The 15,808-nt window shown below is 45.9% G+C and overlaps 1 protein-coding gene across 1 annotated transcript; it reads right to left on the bottom strand.

Annotated features, from left to right (window-relative positions):
- Positions 1 to 4,072: 4,072 nt before the first annotated feature.
- Positions 4,073 to 15,709, bottom strand: DDX47 (DEAD-box helicase 47). Its single transcript, XM_054029769.1, has 12 exons — positions 15,628 to 15,709; positions 14,421 to 14,514; positions 12,451 to 12,639; positions 11,567 to 11,638; positions 10,864 to 10,982; positions 9,681 to 9,752; positions 9,084 to 9,200; positions 8,783 to 8,929; positions 8,328 to 8,465; positions 6,668 to 6,738; positions 6,303 to 6,432; positions 4,073 to 6,188 (listed from the first exon to the last, which is right to left on the bottom strand). The coding sequence occupies exons 1-12, from the start codon at positions 15,694 to 15,696 to the stop codon at positions 6,057 to 6,059; spliced, it is 1,350 nt and encodes a 449-aa protein (XP_053885744.1). The 5' UTR covers positions 15,697 to 15,709; the 3' UTR covers positions 4,073 to 6,056.
- Positions 15,710 to 15,808: the final 99 nt, after the last annotated feature.

Genomic DNA, 15,808 nt, shown 5'->3' with positions numbered 1-15,808 from the left:
CCATCCCCACAGCCAGAGCCCCGAGACCCCCTGCGCCTCCCCCGCCCCGTGGCCAGAGCCACAACCCCCCACCCCTTGCCCAGAGGAGCCCGGGGCCAGCTGCAGCCCAGAGCGTCCCCCCTCTTGGGTTAGAGGAGCCCCTGAGCCCTCCCCGAGCAGAGGAGCCCCAGCCAGACAGGCCAAAGCCCTGAGCCTCCCCTCAAGCCTGGAGGAGCTCTGGCCGGGCTGGCCGAAGCTGCGCTGTGCCTCCCCTCCCTGGACCCAACCTGCCCACCACCCAGGGGAAAAGCGTCTGTAGAAGACGCTTTTGATATGCTCCATGCAGGTTCTGGGGCAGCTGCCAAGGCAGTATGTGCCTCCTCAGCCGTCCTGGAATCTGCATAGGGCATAATAAAAGCAAAAACTTTGCCGCCAAACCCTGCAACCGGGGGTCTGGTAGCCGTGCCGGAGGCGGAACCTCCCGAGGCCTATTATGCTAGCTCCCCATGGGTGGGAGTGAAATTTAAGTGTTGACACTTCCATAGTTAGGCTGACATAAGCTACCCTCCCCACAGAAAGGTGTTTCCTGCTCATATCCTGTGAAGTCAGATACAGACTAACACGGCTGCAACTCTGAAATCAGATACAGGTGTTGATAATAGCGGGTGAGATTAGCACTCTACCCTCCTGGACAGAATAAGTATTAGGACCCTACGCTTCCCCACTCCCTCTTGTTTCGGTTACGTAAGCACCCGCTCTTGGTACAATCATACCAAGAAACTCTTTCCCGGTATTCAAACGTGTTGTGATATTTTTAGCTGAAATTAACACACATTGCTTGAGTAGGTGAGGCACAGCGCAGGAATGTGGGTGGGGAAAGCACTTTGGTTTTCTAGTGCTAGGAATTTTATAGCTCTTGTCATTCCAGCCCGGGGGAGGACGTCAATACCTCTCCTCTCAGGACCACTCCCCTTCTCATGAGGAACGCCCTATATTCCTTCACAAGGAGTGGTTTTGCTTTCTTTGAAATTTGAGCGTTCCTCCTCTCACATTCTCCCTATAATTAAGTTTCTAGGAAACAGAGGATCTTGGATCCCTAGTGCCCATGCAAGACAGAATCTGAGATTCACAATCCTGTGCCATGGAACAAGAGCCAATGTCCACTGGAAGGAAGAGGCTTGTGTTCTGGCTCGCCTTTTACCCCACAGTGCTCCTTGAGTTGTGGTTTAAGTTTCATCAAAAGGTAGCTCCCTACTCCAACAGCATAGTACCCCTTAAATCATACTGCAATGCTTGTTCAGTACTCACTCAGACAAAAGCTTGCCATGCACTGAGTCACCACCACCACTCTCAGCTATACAAGGATTTTCCTTGGAGGCCTTTGAGGGTATATCTACACAGCAATTACACACCCCAGCTGGCTTGTGTCAGGTAACTCAGGGATCAGGCTCCGGAGCTGTAAAATTGTGGCGTTGACATTCGGGCTAGGGCTGTAGCCAGGGCTTTGGGACCCTGTGAGGAGAGAGGATCCCATAGCCTGGGCTCAAGCCCATGCCCCAACATCTACACTCCAGTTTTACGGACCTGCAGCCCGATTCCCATGAGCCTGAGTCAGCTGACATGCACCCGTCGTGGGTGCTTAATTGCTGTATAGACATACCGTCACATACTGACCAGCAGAGCCAACCCTGCTTAGCTTGAGATCCTAAGCCAGGGGTTCTCAGACTTTTGTACTGGTGACCCCTTTTACACAGCAAGCCTCTGAGTGCGACCTCCCCTTATCCATTAAAAACACTTTTTTATATATTTAACACCATTATAAATGCTGGAGGGAAAGCTGGGTTTGGGGTGGAGGCTGACAGCTCATGACACCCATGTAATAACCTCACAACCCCCTGAGGGGTCCCGACCCCCAGTTTGAGAACCCCTGTCCTAAGCCAAGGTGGAACTCTCACTTTTATAAGTGTGGAACCTTAGGACAGCAATTCCCAGTCTTTTTGTTCAAAGCTCCCTTACTCATTGGTGGATAAACATGCTCTCCCTCCCCACCAATCACCCTCCTTTCTCTTTATTTTGTGTGTTTATTTTCAGTTTTACTCCCCTTACTCAGTGGAAAGCTACATGCTGCTCAGGGTGGGTGGGACGGGGGACATCACTTAGTAGGGCTGGGGGACTGAGATGCTCTCACAGCGTTTGTGCCTGTGAGCTGCTATTGAATCCTACAGGCAGTTGTGTTAGAGATCACTGTAGACGCAGGGAGAGAATGTAGATTTTAAGGACAATTTCAGGCGGGAAAACAGTGGATTCAGGGTCATATAACTCTTGCCCACCACCACTACTCTTCTTTTGCCCCAGCCCCTGTGACTAGTCTGGAATCTCCAACGGCGGGAAGCAGTATTTTAAACATCATTTCTGTAAGGAAGCGGCAGGAGGAATGGAGCACTGGGAATGTCTCACCTCCTGGGAATACAGAACTATGAAAACAACATTTTTGCCAGTGCAGAGGCTGTACTATTAATGGCCAGAAGAGACAAAGTCTCTCATTGCCTTCTCATACCACATGCCAACTAATATTTAGAACAGACAATAAGAGGATTATGCAACAAACATGCTAATCAGCACGAGTTTGGCAGAGCTGACTATGTTAGTCATGAGTGATAAAGCTACTAGCTCGGCAGCTCACTAATGAGCCCAAAAAACACACTTTACACAGCAGGTATAGGGTAGCTTTTAAAAAGCTGCTTTTTTTTTTTTTTTTTAAACTCTCTCTCTCCATCTGTAAAGCCAGGGTCTATTACCATTAGTTTAACTCTATGTAGGGCTTAGGGAGAAATAAAGCTTAAATCAGTGGTTCTCAACCTATTTATCATTGTGTAGCAATGTGTTACAAGGGCCACAGGTTGAGAACCACAGCACCCCCCCGCTACAAGCCCCATGCCCAGAGACCCATCCATAGAGCAGGGCCAGGAGCAGGGCCCTATTACATTGGGCACAAGACCTGAGCCCTGCTGGACACATAGGACCCTGGTGCAGGGCCAGGAGCAGAGACCCACGTAAAATCCAGGGGTGCACCAGCACCCCCCACTCCCATAGTTCCCTCACCTATGCTGACCAGCACCCCATACCCCCTCAATGCCCAGAGCCCCCCCTCACAGACCTCCCCAGAGACCCACTCTCCCACACCCTGGCCCCTGCAGCACTCACAGACACATTGCTGGCAGGAGCACTCCAGCAGGGCTGTCTGCCACCGTTTCCCCCCCGTTGGCCCTGCCAGGCCAGAGCAGCAAATTTTGAATTGTTTTTTAGCACACAGCTGTGTGCTAACTAGGCCGCATGCAGCCCATGGGTTGAGAACCACTGGTTTATTTAAAGCTTTTAAAAGGGAAGGAGCACCGAGTGGTTAGAGTACTAGCAGGGGTTGTTTTCCCTGTTCCACCACACAATTCCTATGAAACTTGGTGCAAATCACCACTCAGCGTCTGTCACCAAAAACAACTGGGGGGCAGCAAGCTGGGTGACTGCTCTTTTGCACCTTGCAGATGTTTGTTAATGTGCTTTCCTCAAAAAGAACTACTAGATCAAAGCGCTGCACGGAGCTGTTACATGCCAGCAGGGTACCCACACAGAGACTGTAGCAAACGGATGGGGGGTAGAATCACATCCAGCTTCCTGCAGGCTAATTGTTCCTGTAGACAAGCCCTTGGTCTGTGCTTCAATAGGGATAACAGCAATTCCCTACCTCACAGAGGTGTTGTGAAGATTAACTGTATCATTGTAGTAATACCACACTGAGTAACTGAGACCACCGCCCAGGGAAATAACTCACTTCCTTCCCTGACAAACCAAGGGATGCACCCCACCCACGTACTCATTCGTTACACCAATATTGACTTGGACTCCTTATACATTCCATGGGTGGCGTACCTGAGCCCACTTATCCACTGACACTTTAAAAACTCTTGCACCCTCGCCCCCCGGGTCTAGGCCAGTTATGTGATATGTATATATCTCTTCACCCTTGCAACCGATACCTGTAACCCCCCACAACCCAAGCCTGACCCCAGATGTACAGTACCTTCCCTCTTAACCTGTGTATATTTAATTTTAAACATTCACTTTAATAAAATTTTTAAATCTGAGCACGAGAAAGTCTTTAAATGAGTACTTGATAGTTTTAGGTAAATTTGTACATAAGATCACAAAGTCCAGGATTGTGAGCTGCTCCTGAGACAGAAACAAGGGCTTGAAGTCCCACTGAAAAGCGAAACACTCCTTTACAATAACATAACGCTCTTGTGTCTAGCACTGAGGAGTTACAAACTGTCACCCTTACACAGGCTTCAACCAAGTGATAGCATTCTACCCTTTTGGGAAGGAATGGACTTGAGAATTTGGTGGTGCACATCCAGTTGAAGCTGCTTGGATGTTTGGTATGAGTAAGTTGTTATTGCAAATGACCAGGATAAATAGCTGATAAGGCAGTCAAGGTTAATGATAAATATTATGCATCAGCTGACCACCACCTTAGGCATATGTTTGTATTATAGGCCATAGAGCTCATCAACCATTTGTCAGAAGTATTATTGGAAAATGCTATTTATTATAAACTGAAATTTTGCAGGAATGTGTTTAATCTTGATGAACTTTCACAAGAAAGTTAGAACACTTGCTTTTGATAAACACTTTTACCTTAACTATTCCTGACTTTTATATATTGCATTTAATATTTAATGTTTTGACATTAACAAACTGGCCCTGAATCAGTTTTTCAGAATTTTTAAATGTCAAAATTTTGGTTTTTCCTTCCCATTCAGAACCCCTTCCTCCATATATGTGCATTTCTAGGGAAGGGAAATTCTTGTTTCTGACCAGCTCTAACAGACACTTTGTAAACCACCCAGACAGCAAAATTATTCAGTTGCCTGAGGAGGTGGCATGTTTTAGAAGGTAACTGAAGAGCACCCTTTCAGCTCATATTAGCATTGGTTTACTACCGGTAGGAATTAGAACCAGACTGCTGGTGTATTGAAAAGGAAGTTGAATTCTTTCTTCCACTTTTTACACAGAAGTTCTCGTGCTTCTTATATTCTACTAAGCTCAGAAGCAATAAACAAAGAAAGCAGTACTGGGATAAAGAGGAAAAGCCAGAAATAGAACATCTGATAATCTATTACTGTTCCTCCAGCATAAAGGGCTTCGCTGCTTGACTGTGTAACACTGCCCCCTCATGTTGGCTCTCAGGTACTACAGGAGTCAGTGACTACTAGTGGGAGCATAGAAAGCCATATACATAAATCTGCCCATGCCTCTATTTTCTTGGCATTTCTCCTCCAGCGGGAGTAGACTATATGAAGTCACTGCAATGTCTGGGACATCAGACAGCTGTCACAGAAAGCATGGTGATGGGTGGAGATGATGTTGACCTACATGGGAGGGAAACCCCTTAAAACAGATAACTTTGAAAGTTAGCAGAAGTGGCACAATAAGTTAGAATACACAGAAAAGCAAATTGATTTGTGGTTAAGCAAAATATATTTGGAGTTTTTGCCCCAGCAGGAGTGTCTCTGTTCAAGGCGAGAATCCCATCCTGGAGCGTCATACTCTGGAAAATTTAAGGTGCTTCTCAGTTTTCTTCTTCCTTCCAATTGTCTTATAAAGAGGCACTCGTTGAGGTTTGGATGGTGAGTGATGATAGGCTGCAGCATGATTGGGGGAAAAGGTATCCATAGGCCAACACTTCCCATTTAATCCCTATAAAAATGGGTTTTGCCAGGAGACTGTTGCTTCCAGGTCCAGGGGACAGTCCAGCTGCAGGAGACGACTCCCGCTTACAGCCCAGCATTAGAACAGATACCAACCCTGAGTAGGAGGACGGGTTCCAGCATACTACCAGGGTGCAGGTTCACCCTATGTCTGAAGGCTGTGCTGGAGACGCAGACATGATAGAAAATTTCTTTCCAACTGGCCTGCCATTTACAAGTGTAGTTCTGGAGGCTTCAGGTTTGATGGAAATACTGTGTGGTAGGTACTGCCCCAGCCCATGTAAACTTAAAGGGGACAGAAGTCTAAGTATCTGGCTAACGGGCTTTCCTTTTCTTCATTTTCCCACCAGCCACCTTGTTCCTGACACCTGTAGCTCCCTCTGTGTCATCGTCATCATTGGCCTCATCCCGGGATCGCTTCTTTTTCTCTCCCTGCTCCCGCAACTCCTGAAAAAACAAACAACGCCCACCCCCATACAAGGTGAGCAATTGCTAGAACTCTCCCCATTCAGAGAGAAATTCAGGGCAATGGAGAGAAGCAAGGGACAAAGGGAAACATACCATACGAGCAAATCTCTGGGCTTCAGCCACACGCTCCGTTAGCATCATGACCTCCTCCTCCTGTGTGGGGAATACAGGCAGCTTCTTGCCAATGAGGTGCTCAATGCGCTGGAATAGTTCCACATCATACCTGGAAAAATGAGAACCAAAGTATTCCTGGGAAGACTGATCTGTATGGGCTTTCCTTAACCACAGCCTCCACCCAGAGTCAGCCAGCCGTATGTAGCTCCTATCAGAGCTCACCACACTGAGCTCTGTCTGCTCCTCAGGGCAAAAAAGATGCTCCCTACTCATGGAGCAGGAGGACAGGTGTGTCCTACTCTGAAGCAGGATGGATGAGGCAGGCACACCCTGAGGGTACTTACTGAGTGACAAAGGTGATGGATTTGCCAGACCGTCCAGCTCGAGCCGTCCTCCCCACACGGTGAATGTAATCCTAAAAGCAAATATCTCAGTCAGCAACAGGATGTGCTCCGCCAAATACTGAACTGAAAACAGTCCCTGGAAGTGCACTTTGTGCCCAAGTATACGGAGGCCCCAACAAGCAGCAGGTAAATGGCTATGCAGGGAGGACTATGCATTTCCCTAGGACAAAACAGAAGCCATGAAGGAGGGGAGAAACAATGGTCAGGATTTATGCTCAAAGAAGTAGCATGTGTAGCTCCTTGAGAATTGAGGGGATGGTGAAAGCAGCTTTCTAGTTTGTTCTCTGGCATTAACCCATCTCTGAATTATGGTATAGGCCTATAACAGTGCCCCTCCTCATTTTTTCCTTTTCTGACAGTCAACTGCACTGCAAAATCTGCAGGACAAAATTAAACCATTATATAAATAAGGTGAACTATCAAGACATTTTTGGGTGTAGTCTGTTGGATTGTGGAATGGTCTACGGGACGTGGAAGTTCCATTGCTAGGGTCATTTAATACTAGACAAAAGCTCTGGAGAACATACAGTGGGAAACAGCCTTGAGTGGGCAAGATGAACTAGATCTGAAGTCTTCTAACTGAGAGGAGGAGCACTTGCTAGTTGTATGGTACTAACTCATTTCCTAAACCACAGTAAGGCAGATAAAAATACTTTAGCCACTTTTCTACACTTTCCATTGGCTTGTTATACGATTGCAAGAAATAAGAGGGGAAGAGGTCTGAGACAGTGAATTACAAGGGGAGGTGTCCACAAGTAACTATTAAGATGTGGTCCACTTTTGAGAAATCCTGGACTAGATGACCCAATAGGTTTATAATCTACCCGTAGTCTTTTCATAATTTAAAATCTTCAAGAACAGGGACTAATGACTCTGCAAACAAATAAGAGGGACTAGTACACCATAAGCATTACAGGAAACAATAGTCTGTTTTAATTTCTAGAATACTGAATATTGTTTACCTAACAGCAGATATTGAGCTATAAGTTAGTCTTAACAAGCAATGCCATCAACTTGAAAAGTCACATCTGATAATGCTATGACTTACATAGAGAGATGTCTTAAGATTTTAATAACTCTTCAGGTTTAGTAAAGTGTCTGTTTCCGTTTGATAAATTTGTACAATTTCACAGCACTCTAGTCTAATCAGTTTCTCCCTTGCAAAGAAAATTCATTATAAACACAGAAAAAAAAAAACCCTACCACTGACTTTTTTTTTTTTTTTTTTTTTTTTTTAAGTCCACAACATACAGAAACTGGAATCATTATAAACTGGAATATTTCCCAAGATTAAAGTGGATATTTTCCCTTTAGCATGATGCAACAGAAACGAATTTATCCCCCTGGCACTCCCCCCATGCACAGAGAAAGCATCCCTACTTATCACGCCCCCTGCTCTGCAGTACATACCAATATACCCAAAAGGCAAGACCAAGTACAAATTTCATCATAGAAAGAAATGGTACAGCTTCATCTAGAAGAGTGAGCTAAGAGCTCCAGTCAGAGGAGAAAGAAGAGAAAGTGTTCTGTAGTGAGCTTCGGTGATCAATCTTAAGCATCAGGTGATAGGCACCCCTGGTTATCAAGATGAGTATCTCACCTTGGAATGTGTGGGAATATCAAAATTTATCACCACATCCACATGTGGGATGTCCAGACCTCTGCTTGCAACATCTGTAGCCAGCAGAATGGAACGGGCCTTTGCCTTGAACTTGTTCAGGGATCCCAGTCGCTTATTCTGTGATAGTAGAAAGAAAAATAAAGAAACAAGTTTATAACTCAAAAGTTAAGGAATCAAACAGCAAAGTACTGATCCTATTCTTGTTAAACTATTGTTATCCTTCTGTATACAGAAGGATTGGGAGATTAAGCTTTCACTTGGAACAACTGATACTGGTACACTGGAATTTGGTGGCTGCATTAATGTTAAATTAAGCTCTAGGAAGCCAGTCCTACACACGTTATGGTCTCTTTTCTCTCCGAGTTGGTCATGACACAGTGGCACATCCTCATCTCATATACACCTACACAACAAGGAGTGAGATAGGCTACTACCTGACTCATCTGTCCATGGAGGGGTATGGCAGTGAAACCCAAGTTGCGGAGCAGGAGAGCTGTCCTTTGAGTGTTGTTGCAGGTACTGCAGAATATCATGAAGGAGTTCCCAGCCAGTTCATTCAGGATATAAACCAGGTAACTGTCCTGCAAGGATCAACAAACACAGCAGTGGTACAGACTACATGAGAGCAAAGGACAAGTTCAACCATAAGCCAGAGAAGATGGGAAAGAGCAGGAGAGTAACTATGAAGAAGGGGCAAGAATGGCTTTGAGGATGGGGAGAGAAGAGAGGCATTACCTTGAATTTGGAGGGGATGAAAATATAATGCTGCTGCAGTTTTTCAACTGTCTGATATTTGGAGGAAACAGCACATTTAACAGGGTCCTTCAGTGCAGCACGCTGAAGCTTTTGCACCTGAATGAGGAATCAAAATAAGTCGGTATTAGCAAGACACTAATCCTCCAGCAACACAGCTCTAAGACTAGGTCTACACTACGAGCTAGGAGCAGGATTCCCCTACTTGTGTGCAGGTGCTAGCTCTCAAGATCGTGTGAGCATGAACGGCAGTGTAGCCACGGTAGCACTGGTAGGAGGCACAGCTGGGCCGTGCCAAGTATGTACTCACCAGTTTCAGGCAGATTTGTACGTGGCATGGCTAAGCCATGCCTTCACCACCCACGTTTCCATGGCTATGCCACTCTTATACAGGTGCTAGCTCAATGAGAGCTAGCACGAGTATACACACACGAGCAGGGGAATCACATCCCTAACTCATAGTGTAGATGTAGCCTAAGGGAGGAGGAAAGGGGTGTAGAAACATCTATCAGATAATCCATGACCCCTTCCCCCACTTTCAACACAAACAGGCTGATCTGAGAAAAGTTAGGCTCTCACCTTCTTGGTCATGGTGGCAGAAAAGAGGAATGTCTTCCTGTCTCGGGGAATCACTTTTAGGATCTTATCCACCTGTAAAAGAAAGAGGGAGGAGGCAAAACCTGCTATTGAGGCACAGTAGAAGTCAAGACATGCGCCCCTTCAAGTAAGTGTTCCAAGCAGAGAATGCAGAGAACATATGAATACAGGGCCATATGCTAATCTGTCGAATACGGGAGGAGTGGCCATCGCAATAAATCCCTTTCTTCTTTTAGGTTTCAGAGTAGCAGCCGTGTTAGTCTGTATCCGCAAAAAGAACAGGAGTACTTGTGGTACCTTAGAGACTAACAAATTTATTAGAGCATAAGCTTTCGTGGACTACAGCCCACTGCATCCGAAGAAGTGGGCTGTAGTCCACGAAAGCTTATGCTCTAATAAATTTGTTAGTCTCTAAGGTACCACAAGTACTCCTGTTCTTTCTTCTTTTAGAAGAGCCATATAAAATGAAGCTGCATTGTGGGCTGGGACACCTAGACAGTCACCATGGACCCCAAAAGTCAACAGGCAGTATAGCTGCAGAAGTGTGTACATCAGCACGTGCACCTAACGAGGAACAACAAGATAAACATTTAGGGAAGAATCCAACAGAATTTAACAGAGATTAGCTCATTTCTAAAGTGTTTAAATCATTGTGTAGAATTTAAGAGAGAATTCTACGGGATGTTAAAAGTTAGATAGAATTTACTATTAAGTTCTGTGGGATAGTTTAATAAAGCTACAGCAAGATTTCATTTTCTATTACAGCGGTTCTCAAACTTCATTGCACCGCGCCCCCTTCTGACAACAAAAATTACTGCACAACCCCGGGAGTGGGGACCAAAGTCTGAGCCTGCCTGAGCCCTGCCACCCCAGGGGGGCAGGAAGGCAAAGCTGAAGCCCGAGGGCCTGTAAACTGAGCCCTGCTGCCCCAGGCAGTGGGGCTTGGGCATCGGCTTCAGCCCCAGGCCCCAGCAAGTCTAATGCCAGCCTTGGCAACCCCATTAAAATGGGGTGGTGACCCACTATGGGGACCTGACCCGCCATTTGAGAACCACTGTTCTATTAAGTCTTATAGACATTTAGAATAGTTTCCTTAAGACTGCATTGATTTCATCTGTTAAATTCTATAGGACTTTTCCTTTACGGCGGGTATCGTAGGCCTCACCTCGGTCTCAAAATCCATGTTGAGGATCCGGTCAGCTTCATCCATAACCAGGTACTTAAGAGCTCGCAAGTTGAAACCTTTTGTGTTCTCCAGATGGTCAATCAGACGGCCAGGTGTTGCTACCAACAGACAATCAAAAAGAAAGATAAAGGTGACAGTAATGGGAAAAATGTCCCAGAATGCAGTCCACGTAAGGAGGGAAGAGGCACTGCAAGTGAGGAGGGAGGGACTCTGCTATAGAATTGGTTTATTTTGCTTAAGATTGTAAAGGCAGTCACAGCAGTATGGAGCTGTGCTGGGAACTGAAGATGATTGGTGAGAAGCCAAAGCAGACTGATTTTCCCTGGATGGAAGAGCTCCTGTGCACCAGAGCTGTCTTAAAATGAGACAACCAGACCAGGCTTTCCAAGGGAAAAAGTGGGCCAGATCAGAGGCATCCTGAGAAGAGCTCTAGACCATGCTGCTTGAGTTCTTGGGGGAGAATGGGAGACCAGTCTCAAGGCAACTTGGCTGGACAATTTTGAGATGAGCTTGCATTACATCCACTGTCCCTTCTTCAAAGCCAAAAGGAACACACTGAGGTTACACTCATTGCTCCCGCCAGACACATATAGGAACTTCTGACAACCAACACTACCATTTTGCATTCCTTAGGAGGCCTGTGATCTTATTACAAGCATCATTCTACATGCTGATTTCTTACCAATTATAACATGTGGCTTCTTGGCTAAGGTCAGAGCCTGTGACATCATGTCAATTCCACCTACAATAACCGCTGTGGGGAAGAAAAAAAAAAAAAAACAGAGGCAGAGTGAGTCCCCCTGGAACAGAACCAGTACAAGCCACCACTATAACCAACAATCTACCTATTCCTGTCCCCTTTCAAATCCACCCACAATTTATGTATAGGAATTTAAAGCCACTTATCTTAATAAGAATTCTCTTTAACTTCATTTTGGCATCCCTGACCAGTAACTATCTTCCCCCAGATATCCTAATCCAGATTTCAAGTCCCAGCTCATTTACTGTCATGGCCCTATGTTTTCCACAGTCACAAAGCTAGCTGCAAAATCCACCCCTTGCTGCTAAATTTAGCTGCAAAATCTGTGCATTCATTCAGAGTTCCTAGCCCTTATGGTTGCAAACTAAACCTTAAAACATTAATTTGAATATGGAACTGATGCAGGGAGTCTGCAAAGAAAGCCTGATAGGTGTGAACTCCCCTATTCAGTTCACTGGGGGTGGTGACTCAAATTTATGGCTGACAATTTAACATGTGGTTATGGGTGATCCTCCCCACTTCCCTCTTGGGAAATGTCCACTGCCTGGATGTACACCTCAGGGAAGACAGACTGCTACATGCTCTTTTTCACACTAAAAGGTGATATACTACCACCATAAATACTATCCCCTCACCAATAATCCTTTCGCCAACCCCACTCCCATGCTCTATTCTTCAATCTCCCCTCATTCCATACTCTCTACTCCCTTCCTTACAGTTTAACAGCTTTGTCCTACTCCCTCAAATTTTCACACAGTAACATCAGAATACTGTACAATTCTGAGGCCCATTAGAAGGCCACTCACCACTTTGGACGCCAATGGAGGATCCAAGAGCTTCAAACTGCTCCGAGATCTGGAAGGCGAGCTCTCGTGTTGGTGTGAGGACAAGAGCAAAGAAGCGTTGGGGTGTTTCCAGCAGTGTCTGCAGGATGGGTAAAGCAAAGGCCCCTGTTTTTCCAGAGCCTGTCTCTGCCAGCCCGATGATATCCCGGCCTACAAGGGGAGAGGTGGAGGCAAAAGCCTGTTATACTAGAGCCTAGAGAGATGCCCTCCCAGCATCATAAGAAAAGAGAACCCCATAATGAGATTTGAGAGACCTGTACCAGCAAGTACTCACAGGAGTGAGTAAACAAGGGGTGCAAGGACACAACACCTGAACGCGGGGGGGGGGGGGGGGGGGGGGGAAGGAAGGGATAGCTCAGTGGTTTGAGCATTGGCCTGCTAAACCCAGGGTTGTGAGTTCAATCCTTGAGGAGGCCACTTAGGGATCTGGGGCAAAATCAGTACTTGGTCCTCCTAGTGAAGGCAGGGGGCTGCACTCAATGACCTTTCAAGGTCCCTTCCAGTTCTAGGAGATAGGATATCTCCATTTTAATAAAAATAATAATAATAAAAAAACAGGGAGCCTCCACAGACCTTTGCAGCATTTAAACATGGTTTTATTTCTATGTAACTGTTAACTTGAATCCCACAGTCCCTTTCATCTTCCCACTAGGTTCCAAGCAGCATATAGTTTGTCTTAGAACTTCAGGTTGTAAACCCTCACTTTACACTAAATCCAGCCATTTTATACACCATTCCCCTCATATGATTAAATATGTCCAAAAAAATTATCTTTGTCACTTCATGACTGATAAGGAAATCTGGTCCAGTTTTAGACACGTTTCAGGGCTTAGGAACCTTGCTGCAGACAGATCCAGTAGCAGTACCAACCTTGCTTTAGCCAGACACTGTCTGTTCTGAGGCACATGTTAAAATAACCCCAATCCTTGCCTTCAACCAGGAAAGTTCCTAAAGTGTAACTAATTTTAGAAGTACCAATACCTATGTGGCTTTTATTCAAATGCACCTGCCAAGTAAGTAAGTAATAGGACAAGGCAAACACTGAAAAAATAACTCACATTTTTAAACATGTTACTGAATTGTCTTCCTATCCCAATAGTGTTCACTTGATGAATATTCTAGTGAATGAGTTTAGTGACAGGAATGTTAGCTAAAAACATAACTGAAATCAGCAATTACAGGGTGTTCCCAGAAAGCCATTTTGAATGAGCAATTATTCACTCTGGAAACCTGATTCTAAGATACACCTTCTTTCAGGCAGAGAGCAGAAGTATACCACGCACCTATTAGGGATGTAAAAGGTTAACTGACCATAACTGTTAATCTCCAGCCTGTGCCAGGTCAGCCAGAGGGACCTTGGTTAATCAGTTAAACGACATAATTTTAATCGTTTAACTGGTTAACTTTTTAAAGGATATTTACATCCCTAGCATCTATGTGACTAATCAAGACAGCTGAAATTTCAAATATTCACTACGAACTGTTAATTAAGTTGCTATAGAGCAAGATTTATTTACTGGCATTAACTGGAAAATAGTTTTGAGAAGATCATGATATACACTAATATTTTGCAAAGAGGAAAAACAAAATGTGTTGAATTATGTGCTATGAATTTTTCATCTAGCTCCATTAAACAGCATGTTTACCCAATGCCGTATCTTTATAGTGCACTTCAAAACTAAACAGCAATACAGGCAGTGAGGAATACTGTATCCTTCTAAAATCGCAGGGGAGGTTTAGGGAGATCGATTGTCAGATCTGAATTAGAATCTGGACAGGATACTGGAGTTAACATTCATGCTCCTGTGGAGAGTGTAGCATTGTCTTCAATGACCTCAAGAATTAGAGACCCTTACAAGATTCACCCATATGAAGTCTACACCCTTCTTCCCACACCTGTTCTCAGAAACAGAGAAGCAGATTTTGCTCACCTTGGAGAGCCACAGGAATAGCCTCAACTTGAATTTTAGTTGGTGTCTTCCATCCCAACTGGTCACAAGTTTCACACAGCACATCTGTTACTCCCTGAGAGTAAAAGAAAAAAGGGGAAAAACATCAACAAATGGCCAGAAACTACCAAGCTAACTAATCGAATGCAGCTGACACAGTTAAGTACCGCCCAGCTAGACTCCAACCCAGTCAACCCATGGACACTCAATGCTGCACCCACAAACTGTGGGGATTGCTTTTAAGGAAATCCCTCAACTTAAAAAAAAACCCAAAAAGTCAAATCTGTCTGAAAATGTTACCCCCCCTTACTACAAGTACCTGCTAATATCACTATAACTAAGATCACAGTTCATGCATTCCACAGCACTTTGTATACAACCAGTTGCATTTCCCCATGTCTTCCCTGTTACTTGGCTAGTTTTTTTCATATAGAAACGGGGCAGAGAAAAATATTGAAGAACAGAATAAAGTGATTTTAAAAGAGAAAAGTTACCTGGGGGCAGGGGATTAGGACATTTTCATGTACTTTAAATTTTTTTTAACAATCATATTTTATGTTAATAGCATCTCTTTAGCTCTCATACCAAGAGTAACTGAAGCCCCAAATGAAAGCTGGACACTTTGCCAGTTAATACCCCCCACTCCCTTCCAGGATACCCCTGATGCAAAGAGGCAAATAGTACCAGCACAGCACACCTGGAGGGCTGTGTGTTCAGGTCCCACAGCAAGTGCTGGCACCAGGTCTACTTTAAACTCTCAAAGATTAAGCAATAAGCAGCAAGACTCAGCAGACGGGGAAGGGCACAGGATGGCATCACCCTCAGGTCCCGGGCAGGCAGTAGGGGAGGGCTCGCTATGGTGCTTGGCTCCGACACCACCCTCGTATCTGAGCCCCACAGTCTTCAGCGTGCGCCTCTTCCCCGCGCGCGGCGAGGCAGGGCCGGGCTGCACAGAGGGGCAATGGAGACAGAGGGACGCGCCGCAGGGAGCCGGTAGCAGAGCCAGGAACTGAACCAGGTTCCCAAGTCCCAGGTTAACCCGCTCCCCCCCCCCCCCCCCGGAAGCCGGGCGCGCCAGCGTGAGACGAGGGGGACGGACACCGCGCGGGGCCCAGAACAGGGCGGACCCGGGCAGGAGACGCCGGGCCCAGGGAAGAAGGGGGGGGGGCTCGTTCTCTGTTTGTCTCACCAGGTCCTTGAAGCTCCGCGGCTCTTCCACCGCCTCCTCCAGCGGCCCATGCTCCGCATCCGCCGCCATCTTGCGCTTCACCTTTGACCCCCCGAGGGGAGCGCCGGGACATGTGGTTCCCGAAAAGCGGCGCTTTCCAATGACGTCACATCCCGTCTCACGTGGGCGGGGGGGTCTGTCT

The sequence above is a fragment of the Malaclemys terrapin genome, chromosome 1, assembly GCF_027887155.1.
Source record: "Malaclemys terrapin pileata isolate rMalTer1 chromosome 1, rMalTer1.hap1, whole genome shotgun sequence".
NCBI classification, from domain to species: domain Eukaryota; kingdom Metazoa; phylum Chordata; order Testudines; family Emydidae; genus Malaclemys; species Malaclemys terrapin.
Note: the sequence above shows the minus strand (reverse complement) of the source record. Positions and strands in the feature narration are given on the sequence as shown.